This window comes from Drosophila ficusphila, unplaced genomic scaffold (assembly GCF_018152265.1).
Source record: "Drosophila ficusphila isolate 14025-0441.05 unplaced genomic scaffold, ASM1815226v1 contig_561, whole genome shotgun sequence".
Taxonomy (NCBI): Eukaryota; Metazoa; Arthropoda; class Insecta; order Diptera; family Drosophilidae; genus Drosophila; species Drosophila ficusphila.
This window is the reverse complement of record NW_025064489.1, coordinates 19,137-30,984: the sequence shown is the minus strand read 5'-3', so window position 1 is coordinate 30,984 and position 11,848 is coordinate 19,137. Positions and strand designations below refer to the sequence as shown.

The 11,848-nt window shown below is 45.6% G+C and overlaps 1 protein-coding gene across 1 annotated transcript; it reads right to left on the bottom strand.

Annotated features, from left to right (window-relative positions):
• Nucleotides 1-8,892: 8,892 nt before the first annotated feature.
• LOC122320468 lies at nt 8,893-9,413 on the bottom strand. The gene is made up of 2 exons (XM_043208578.1): nt 9,400-9,413; nt 8,893-9,319 (listed from the first exon to the last, which is right to left on the bottom strand). Exons 1-2 carry the CDS (start codon nt 9,411-9,413, stop codon nt 8,893-8,895), a joined length of 441 nt encoding a protein of 146 aa, XP_043064513.1.
• Nucleotides 9,414-11,848: the final 2,435 nt, after the last annotated feature.

Here is an 11,848-nt window from a genome sequence, read left to right as displayed (position 1 = left end):
TTTTATACTTATAATTAAATACAACGTTAATATTGAAGTTTTCACTTCTGCCGGCACTCCCGGAGTGCTACCAATGTTTTTTTTTTTTAAAGTGCTGAATGTGTTAATGAGTGTTTTTTTTTCTGTGAAAGTGCATTTTCATGTGATCGCCTAACCTCCCCTTTTTTTCCGTTGAGCTGGCCCCCCTTTCTTCTCTGTTTACATTTTGTTTTCGATCTTCATTTTCCTTTTTTTTTTTACCATTAAATTTTTGCTGAGGGTTTTCGTTTCCCGTTCATTTTTTTTTTGCCTTTTAATTATTCTGCATTTTTTTTAAGATCTTCCACATCTTTTCCTCTCCTTTTTTTTAAATTTCCTTATTTTTTTTTTTTTTGCTGAGGGTTTTTCTTGGGCTTATCAATTTTTTTTTTTTTCTCATTTGCATTTTTTTTTTTAGACTTTCCAATTCTTTTCTTTTGATTACTAAAAACATTTTTTTGTTACATTTTTTTTTTAATTGACTGCCCCCACATTTTCCCCTTTTCTTTTATTTTTAAATAATTTCATCCTTTTTTTAGTTCATATTTTTCTCATTCATTTTTTTTATTACTAGCGGAGGTGAACGCTGCCGCCATTTGGCTATTGGGTGTATACCCTAAGGCCTCCTGGCCCCACTCGGACCCGGAATTTTCGTGCCCCTCGCTGCCTCCGAGCGGCTCCGACTGCTCCGCACGCCTCGATTTCCGCGGGCCACTGCGCCCTCGGCACCTCCAGCCACCTGCGCTCGTCCGGCGCCGACACCTGCCAACGCCACTCTGGCAGTCCCAACTTGGCAACGGGCAAGGACACTTGGCGACTGAATCCGGGTCTCTGCTCCACGGCGGCCGCCTCGGGCCACACCCATGGCCCTCTTTCCCAGGGTTCGGGTTCTTCGGCCATGTCCCCTCGGGTGCTGCCGCGGGCTCCTTCGGGGATTCCTCCTCCATTGGTGGCTCCTTCGGGGATTCCTTCTCCATTGGTGGCGCTTCAATTTCACCGTGTGCTGGCACCACCGCAATCCCTCCTCCACGTATTCCTTGAGGGAGTGCGAGACCCTTGCCTCCGGTATCTCTGGCCGCAGCGGCCCCGCACTTGCGGCTGCGTCCTTCGGCGACTGCTGCTCCATCGGCGACGGCGACCTCCTCGGCGACGGCCTAGCCTCCGCTGCCTCCGTGCCTCCCTGGATTCGGCGTCGGCGGCCGCGCTGGCACCCACCGCGGGGGTGAGGGCGTTGTTTCCCAGTTGGGTTTCCATCCCGCCTCCTGTCTCCACACCTCTGGACCCTCGTCCCAAAGTCCTTCTCCTGGCGTCGGCGGCCGTTCCGGCACCCACTGCGGCGACTCGGGTCTGGATTCTGGCGCCAGCTCCAACTCCTCGACCTCTCCCACCCAGTGCCTGGAGGTTGGGGGCACGGTCATGCCTGGCGTCGGCAGTGGCACTTCACTCAGCATCACGGGACTCTCCCATAGCTCCCGCTCTTCTCGTTCCGCCGCCTACAACCTCGCCTCCCACCTGACGCGAGCCTCTTGCTCCCTCCATGGCCGCCACTTTCCGCTTCAGCCCTTCGTGGTGGGCCGCGATCTGCCGCAGCTCGCCCAGCTGCCTCTCCCGCATCCTTCGCCCGGCTTCTGATTGACGAGGGATCGGCGTCCACTCGTTCCACAGGGTCCAACACAGTTGGATCCCTTAGGACCCGTCGGGCAGTTCGGGTAGGCCGGGTGCTGGGCTGGCTCCCCACTCCCGACCATCCTTGCCCCCTTCCGATTCCTTTGGAACCCTTCTCGGCTTCCAGCCTCCGGCGTGCCTCTGCGCGTGTCACAATAGTGCTTATCTTTACGTTGTATTTCGAATGTCCGCTCCCTGCCGCGTGTCCCGCTTTTATACACGGGTCCTTCGCCATCTCCTTTTCGACGGTCCCGTTATTTCCCTCGGAGTCGCTCTCTTACGGCACCTTGACTTAAGAGTGCCGTCCTTTATCTTTCTTCGGGAAGAAACCGTAAGCTTTCTTTCTCCTGTGCTTCTATGGTTCTTGCAGCAGTACCATCTTGTTCCTGGCTCGTGCTTGTCGTTCTTCTTGCTGGATGACGTTGTTCTGTGCTCGAATTATCTATTATTGGTTTTTGCTTTTCTTTGTTTGTGTAATTTCTATTGGCCAGGCCTGTCTCTTACAGACTCTGACTTATTCCCGGCACCAAAAATTGCTCCGGTGGTTGACTCTTGTCTTCGTCCGACATTCAGATTGCCTGCCTGCCGCTGTTTTTTTTTTGCTTTCTCCTGTGGCTGTGCCTTGCATCTTATAGACTTTGACGTGCCCGACGATAAAATTGCCCACGTGGTTGATTCTGGCCCTTGTCCGACGCTAAGATCGCCTGCCATTTTGGAAGCAAAAAAATCTGTTGTGTTCGTGGCTGCTTCCCGCGGCATCTTATAGACTCTGGCTTGTGCCCGACGCTTAAACCGTTGCAGCGGTTGACTTTGGCACTCGTCCGACGCTAAGATCGCTCGCCCTTCTAGTTTCTTGTGCTTGTGGCAGCTTCCAGTGGCATCTTATAGACTCTGGCTTGTGCCCGACGCTTAAACCGTTGATGCGGTTGACTTTGGCACTCGTCCGACGCTAAGATCGCTCGCCCTTTCTGTTCTTTTTCTGGTTTTCGGTGGCGTTTTATTAGGTATGCATTGCCCCCGTGTTTGCTTCAGCTTTTCATGTCTGTCCGCCTGGCTTTTTTTTTTTTTTTTTAAGAGCTGCTTACACCGTCAGCGTCTCCGTGTTTGTCTGTTTGCCCGCTTATGTGTATTGTACGCTCCTTCTGTGTCTTCTGGTGACGTATTTTGCAAATTACTGGCGATGTGAAGTCCGTGACCTGGTATGGCCCGTCGTATCTAGGTGCCAGCTTTGCAGCCTTCGATTCCCTTCGATAAATGGTGTTCTCGGGCCCAAACTATGTCTCCCACCTTGGGTTTCCACTCTGTCCGCCTCAGGTTGTCGTGCCTACTTTGGTCCTGGGCAGCCTTCTTCAAATTTCGACGCACGACTTCGAACAACTCCCGCAGCTTCTTTGCATTCTCGTCTGGCGATTCTGCTGCCTTTCCTGTTCCTATGGTTTCTCTGTCGTACAGGCTGTTTGGCAGACGTGGCTCCCGCCCTTGCGTGAGAAATGCTGGGGAGTAGCCCGTTGAGTCTGACACGCTCGAGTTTACCGCTAGCATAATCTCTGGCCACTTTTCGTCCCAGCATCTTTGGTCCTGCCCCGCAATTTGTGCGATCATTGTTTTTAAGTTCTATTAGCCCGTTCTGTGGGGTTTTCTTGAGGCGTATAGGGTGCAGTAAATTGCTGCCTAATAACCATCTCTGCTAGGAACTTTTTGAACGCCTTACTCGTAAATTGCACTCCGTTGTCCGTTATCAGCACCTTAGGCACGCCGAATCTGGCTATGATCCTTTCTCTAAATGCCTTTTTTAACGAATCTGCTGTCGCGCTGCGCAGAGGAACGAGTTCCGTCCACTTGGAGAATCTGTCGATAAGCACCAATAGCATTTGATTCCCGTGCTTAGATCTTGGTAATGGTCCCACAAAGTCAGCGCACACCGTAGCCCACGGTTCCTCTGGGACCTGCGTCAGCATTTTTCCCGCGGCCTGCAACTGGCCATCCCTGGCCAGTAGTACCGGGCTGCTAGACGTGCAATTGTTTTCCGAGTGCCTGTATGCCCAGCTGCTGGCGAGTCATGGTTTTCCCGGAGCACTGACTCTCGCATGTTTTGCGGCACGCACACTTTCCAGGCGATTACATCCTCATTGCCGGCTCGGTGTGGTCTGTGTCTGTACAGGGATCCACCTTCCGGGAATTTTTGTGGTTGTGTCTTCAGCTTTTCGCGCATGTCCTCCGTCCAGTCGCCACTATCTGATGCTCCCTCCTTGGCTATTCTCACTGTTTCTTGTTGCGGTTGTCTGGATAGGGCATCGGCTACCACGTTCAGCCGATATCTGACCTCAAAGTCGTATTGCTGCAATTCTAGCGCCTACCTTGCTATCCTTCCGGATGGGCTCTCTATGCTGTTTAGCCATTTTAGTGCCATATGATCAGTCACGGTATGGCTTCAGCTTCCGTATGGCCCACACGATGGCTAAACACTCTTCTTCTGTGGTGGAGTAGTTCTTCTCCGCTCCGTTCAGGGTTCTGCTTGAATAGGATAGAACCTTCACTCGCGTCTGTTTGTAGAGTGAAAGGCTTTCCAAAATCTGGGCATGCCAACACCGGATCCGCCACCAATCTCCTCTTCACTTCTTCGAATGCTTCTTGATGTTCCTGTGTCAACACCCATTTTGTGCCTTTCCGGAGAAGGTTGTTTAGTAGATTCACTATTCTTGCGAAATCTGGCACGAATCGACGGTACCACGAAGCCACTCCCAAATACTGCCTTAATTCTTTTGTTGTTGCTGGTAGTTCTAGCTCGGCTATGGCAGCTACTTTTTCGGGGTCTGTCCCTATCCCTTGGCTTGTCACTCGGTGTCCTAGGTACAGCAACTCTTGCCTGAAGAACTGGCATTTTTCCGAATTTATCCTCAGGTTTGCTTCCCTCAGTCGTTTGAATACTTCTTGTAGATTTTTCTTGTGCTCCTCCAAAGTTCTACCAATCACAATAATATCATCTTGGTATGCGAAGGCGTGGGGTGACATTTCTGGTCCGATCATCTGATCTAACGCCCTTTGGAAAGTAGCCGATGCCGAGTGTAATCCGAATGGCATCAGTTTCCACTGGAAGAGCCCCTTGCCGGGTACTGTGAATGCCGTAAACTGTCTACGTGACTCCTCCAGAGGGATCTGCCAATAGCCGTCCTTTAGATCTAGGCTGCCGGAAGTCGACACATAGTCTCCATTTTCCTGTCTTCTTCCTGACTATGACTATGGGCGAGCTGTATGGGCTTCTCGAGTGTTCTATGCATTCCATTTTTAGCAGTTCATCCACCTTCTCGTTTATTTCATCTTGGATCTTCGGATTCTTTAGGTAGTACCTTTTTTTGATGGGTTTGTCGTCCTTCATGGTTATACTGCTATGTTGGAGGTTCCTGACATTGCTTGAAAACCTTTTAGCTCTGGTTTTAGAAAGCTCTCGATGTCTTCCTCCTCGATTTCGCTTGCAACCACTGCCACTGACAATTTCTCCTCCAGCCACCCGTTGTGCCTTTTTCTCGCCGGAATACGTAGTTCGTGGCCAGCGCATTTGACCTCGGCTCCTATGCCTGTTAGGAAATTCCATCCTAGCACCAATTCGTCTACCACTCCTGGGAGTACCAGCAAACTCATGTCTAGTCTCTTGTTTCCGAATTCGACCGTGACCTTGAGCCGCGATGATATCTCGCTGCACCTTCCGTCTTCCAACCTATCTTGCCGTCTTGTTTCCTCGATCCTCCCTACTTCAGCCAGCATTTTCACCAACTCTTCGCTAATAAAGCTTGCTGTGGCTCCTGTATCTATAGTGGCCTTGAATTTCTGCTGTCCGATGGCCACTATTGCTGATAGCTGCTGTTCCTCCTCGACCCTGCTCGCCTCTCTGCGGCTGGGATCGCTGGCCGTTTCCCATGTTTTGACAGCACTCTACACTTCGTATGCCCACTTTACCGCAGACCCAGCAGAAAAGTAGTCGCTGCTGTAGGCACCCTCGCGCCCAGTGTCCATGTCCTCCGCATCTTCTGCAGGCCTCTTGCGGGTTGGGGACTACCGAATGTGCTCCGCCGTTTCGTTGTCCTTGCTGTCTCTGATTTGGATTCGTTGGTCTCCTGTAATAGAATAAGTCATAAGTTGAAACACACTGCAGTTATTCCAGTTTAATTAAAATAAATTTATTAAGAGACATATTGTTCGGAGTTGGAGCAGCTAGGTCCTGCTCCAGGAACATCCGATTTTACTCTCCTCTTGGGCATATGTCCAAAGTATAGACATGCCCTCGGCTGCGCAGCTGCGCTGTATATATGTTGTACAATGGTGGCCGTAAGTATTTTGTCAAAATAGAAGTGAAATATACTCGAAACCTGAACTTGCTTCTTTTAACTTTTGGTATCAATGGAAAGGTAATTCAAATGCCGTTTGAATGATACCATACTTTTCTCAACTTATGCGATATTTATTGAAAAGGGCAATTTTAAAAAAAAAGTCAAAAAAAACTTTTTCCCTCGGCTTCAAAACTAAAATTTTTGGATGCAAACAGTTTCTTTAATCAAAAATAAAAGAAACTGCAAAAAGAATTTTTCAAAAATAATTTTCTTTTATTTTTGTATGTATGTATGTATTTTTTTTCAAGTATGTTATACTTGAAATTATGTTCCTTTCCTAATTCGCAATGAACGTCTTCATTGGACCGTACTTAGAAAAAAAATTCAAATATATTTTTGTTCTCGTAGTATTATTGTTTTCTTTTTTTTTTTTTTAGGAGTTTCATTTATGTTGTCACTTTTTAGCAGTTTCGACATTTTTGTATGTACTAAGTCATACTTTTTTCTGTCTTTTGTCCTTGGCCAAGGTTTCTATAATAACTGCGTGACCTCCTTGTATTGTAAATCAGGTATCGTAGACAATCATTTTTTTTTTTGGGTCACCGGGTGAGTATCTACTCTCATATATCATATTATATTGCCCATTAATTAATTGCAAGGTCACTACTTTTCGTACTTCGTCATTTATGACTCCGTAACGTTGGGCTTTGAAGCTTTTTTATAAAGATTGCCTAGGCAATTCTATTTATATAATTCCTGCAGGATTATTGTCTACTTTAATATTTAGTAGTGACTTTTTTTTGATCTGTAATAACCGGTACTACATATATTAACAAAAGGAAATCTTGAAGCCCTTGTTTTTAAAGTAATACCAGTTGTAATGTCTTAGTCAACAGTATTACTCAAACATGATAATTTTATCGGAACTCGGAGTTGTTATAGCATAAAAGTTTCTAAAAGCGCTGCATCACTACCTAGTATTTCCCCTAGCCGATTTTCGAGCATATTCTAGTTGACCAGGAGTCATCTGCCACTCTTGGAAGACTTTCAGGTGGGATTGTATGCGGTTCTAAAAACTTTTCTTGGTTAAATTTCAGTGATTTACACAATTGTTAAGCGGGCGAATCTATTAAAGAACTTTTAAGGAGGCGGACGTCTAAAAAACAAAATTAATGGAAAATCGTCGAAAAGCGTTTTTTCGGGATAGGCTAAAACGCAAGCTCAATGACCAGAGGAACTTCCTTGTATTTGAGGAGCTTCCTTACATGAAACACAATTTTGCGTGAAACAAAAATCACGTCTTGATAAAAAAATTCAATGTCTTGGAAATTAACTTATGTTTTTTCAATATTCAACTGTTGTTACCGGCTGGGTCTCTAGGCCAGCAGGTAACGAGGAAACACAAAAATGCTCACCACTCCTAGTAATGGGATTGAACGTTGGGCTATCATTTCCCCAGAGAAAAAAAACAACTATCAAAATATCAGTTTTGTGGACTACTATCAGAACAGATATAACATACGCACACTGGACCATAATCATCCCTTCTTGATATCAAAATAATCAAACCAGATATAACATACGCACACGGGACCATAATCAGCCCTTGTTGATATCAAAATAATCAAACCAAACTTACAGAAGTACAAGGCCGAATAATAAAACCATAGAAAATTGTATGAAAAGATCGGCACATGTATCTCGACAATTCAGAGACCACAGAAAGTCTAAAAACTTTACTTCAGAATTTAATAAAAACAGCCGGTGGAATGGGTCTTAACATAAGAAACCCTCACGAAGTTCCAATCTATGATGATCGCACGGGAACTCGTAGCTGTTCCCACTTATAAAAATTCATTAAATAAAGACTTAATAAAGACCTAACTTTGAAACTCGTGATTATGTTATTACAAAAAAATCTACTCAAGTTATGCGAAAAAACCTATTTAGAAATGTAGACAAAGCTGTCCCTACTCAAGTTATATAGAAAAAACCCATTCGTGGCCTAACAATCATTGCCACTAAAATAGCAATTCAACTGCATTGCAAATTGGGGTATACAGAGAGGATATGTTGACAAAGCAGTGCCTACGCAAGTCGTGACTCTTAAAACGGCCTTGTTGCCCTTATCTCAGCTAATGATGATCGGGTTCGACATTGCGAAGAGTACACGAAATTAAATAGTCCATAAAAAAAAAATTTTAATCAAACTTGCATTAATTATCCTTGTTGGATGAATAAAGGAATAAAACAAAAATAAACTTAGTTGTAGCACTTGTTAAATAGTTCAACAAAAACAAAACACAAACTCACTATGTCTGACAAACCATGTAATGACATAACAAAAACGCCCGTTCTCCGCTTACTTAACTCAACACTTCTTATCGACACCAAATGAAATATGTGGAAATAAACATTGTTACATGAAGATTCACAATAGTTTTTGTGAGACGAATATTTAACACTGCCAAATTTAAGAACAAATGACACGAATTCAACACGGGAATATGACAAGTTTATTATATACATATTTTCTTATGGTATTCTAACTTAAGTAAAGGGCTGAAATCAGCCAACACCGCCCGCGTTGAGCACCTCCTCTACTTCATTCGATGGGAAGGGGTGCCAATTTGTGGATGGCCCTTTTAATGTCGCCGTTGCTGGTTTTCAGGTCGACGACCCTGACCTTTCCGTCCACCCCTGCGTGTACGGCGGTTATCCGACTCACCAGCCACCTCTGTGGCGGGCAGTTGTCCTCGGCCACGAGCACCAATTGGCCCACCCTGACGTCCGGGTACTCCTTGGTCCACTTCGAGCGAACCAGCAGGCTCCGACGATAACTCTTGCTTGAGCGAGCATACAAGCTGCCATCGACGCAAGCAACTTATTTTTCGGGCGCCTCCTCCTCCGGTGGGGCCTTCAGCGGACCGCCGATCAGCAGGTGCGCTGGCGTCAGCGCTTGTCCATCGTTGGGGTCCTGGCTGAGTGGGCCGATTGGCCTTGAATTGAGGGTTGCCTCCACGCCTACGAGGAACGTTGTTAACTCGTCCGCGGTGAGCAAAGCGCGACCTGCCGTCCGTAGGAGTAGGCCTTTCGCAGACTTCACAGCGCCCTCCCATAGGCCTCCGAAGTGAGGAGCCCTGGGCGGTATGAATGCAAAGGAGACTCCTTCTTCGGAAGCGTAGCGTTGGACGCCGGTCAACTCTGCTTTCAGCCTCTCGCCGAACTCCTTCATGCGATTGCTCGCGCCCACGAAATTCGTGCCGTTGTCGCAGTGCACCGTCTTCGGAAGTCCTCTCCGGCCGACAAACCTTTGGAAACATGATAAAAAGGTATCAGTTGACAAGTCGCTAACAAGTTCAAGATGAACAGCTTTGGACGCAAAACACACAAATACAGCGACATAGGACTTATATGGTTGCTTCCCTCGGATCTTCAAAGTGGTCATGATTGGCCCACAAAAATCTACTCCACACACTGTAAAGGGACGAGCTGATCTTAGTCTATCAGCAGGCAACTGCCCCATTATTTGTGAAAGCAGCTTCGGTTTGTATCGAAAGCAGTGCAAACATTGGCGAACAACTTTTTTACATATCTCCCGAGCATTAACCACCCATATCCGCTCATTGAGAAGACTGCCTAAGGCTTGCGCGCCGACATGGAAATTCCTTCTGTGCAAATGTTCAACGTAATTCTTTAAGAACTGCGACTGTTTGCTGAGTAAGCACGGAAATTTCGCGTCAAATGGAATATCGGCTTGCAACATTCGCCCGCCGACTCTCACCAAGCTAAATGTCAACTTTTCTAGCTTGACTTCTTGCAAAAACGGGCACAACTTCTGCAAATTTGGCGCGAGTAATGACTTCTTGCGAATTTTATCAATGACTTCTGCATACTCGAAGTCCTGCACAACCTGAATAATTTTGTCAAATGCCATTTTCAGCCCAGCTGCTGTGAGCAGTATATTCGCCTCACGAGCCGCTTTTCGACATCCTCTTATAAAACGAAGTACATATCAAATGACCCTTACTGTCTTAATGTATGACGACTGTTTTTCTATGTATTCTAAAAGATCACTTTGCATGCGTGGTTCTGCACAGACAAGAGCTGATTTTCTAATTTCCAACTCTTGCATACCTTGCGATAGTTCAAAATGACTATTAATAGGCCATTTATCTTCTGGTTCAGTTAAAAATGTTGGACCGTTGAACCACATAAAATCCTTGAGTTCCTCGACTGATGCTCCTCTCGATACAATGTCTGCCGGATTTTGCTTTGTCGGAACATGACGCCAAATTGAGCCTTTGCTCCAATCCTGAATCTCAGCTATTCGGTTTCCTACGAAAACTGATAAACTCGACGGATGAGTCTTCACCCAATGAAGGACTATTTCCGAATCCGACCAGAACGTTACTTTTTCAATTGGGCTTGATACTATAGGCCTGATTTTATTTAACAGATCAGCTGCAACATGAGCCGCACAAAGTTCAAGACGGGGAAGTGACCTTGTTTTTAAAGGGGCTACCTTGGATTTTGCCGTTAACAACATGGCTTTAATTCCATCAGCTGTGCTTGTACGAACATATATACAAGCACCATAAGCTTTAATTGAGGCATCGGCGAATACGTGCAGTTGAATTGGTTGAGATAGTGAAGTTTTTAAATATCTGGGAATCCTTAACTGATGGAGGTGCAACAAATTAACTTTAAATTCCTCCCAGCTTGTATGTAACCTCAGTGGTACCGACTCATCCAAATCTAACTTTTCCATCCATAGCTCCTGCAGTAGAATTTTAACTTTTGTCACTAAGGGACATAGAAGACCAAGGGGATCAAATAACCTAGCTGACACAGACAAAATATTGCGTTTTGTAGCACGAAGATCTTGAAATGAATCCTCTAACTGGAAATGAAATTCATCTTCTTTGGGAAACCATCTTATTCCTAAAGTTTTTGTTGGATCCGATTCGGCTACTGCCAACGACTTGTCTGTGCTCTCGGAAGTACATAGCTCCGCACAATTGGAATACCATTTGGCGAGCTTCATCCCGGCCCCATGAAGGATTGATATTACATCCCGTTGTATCGTTTTTTAATCCTGTATACTTCCAGCACCAGTTAACAAGTCGTCGACATAGAAATCCTTCTGAATCACTGCTGCTGCTGCTGGGTTAGACGACCTTTGCATCTCAGCTAGCCGCATCAAACATCTTATGGCCAAAAATGGTGCAGACGCGGTTCCATAAGTAACCGTGTTGAGGCGACACATTTGCAATGGCTCAGAAGGACTTCTTCTCCACACTATGAGCTGGTAAATCCGATCATCTTCATGTATGCTTATTTGGCGATACATCTTCGTAATGTCCGCAGTTAATGCGTATTTATGGAAGCGAAATCGCAACAAAGTGGAAAACAGCTCCTCTTGAATGGTTGGGCCTCCATCAATATGTCATTTAACGCAACTTGTGTAGTTGTACGACTTGAAGCATCAAAGACAACTCTAAGCTTAGTAGTTGTATTTTGAGGGCGCACTACACACTGATGCGGAATGAAATAGTGTGGAGGAGTCGGGACCCCATAATCAATTGGTGACATATGCCCCAAAGCGAGATATTCCTCCATAAAATCAATATACATTTTCTTTAAATTCGAGTCTCGTAATAATCTTCGTTCCAATGAAAGGAATCTACGTTTGGCAACTTCAAATGAGGATCCTAAGGAACTAGGTTCTTTTTTAAATGGAAGTTTAACTTCAAATCTTCCATCTGACAAAATTTGGACATTTTCAATAAAAGATTTCTCACACATTTGTTGTTCCTCTGTGTAACGTGCTTGGCAAT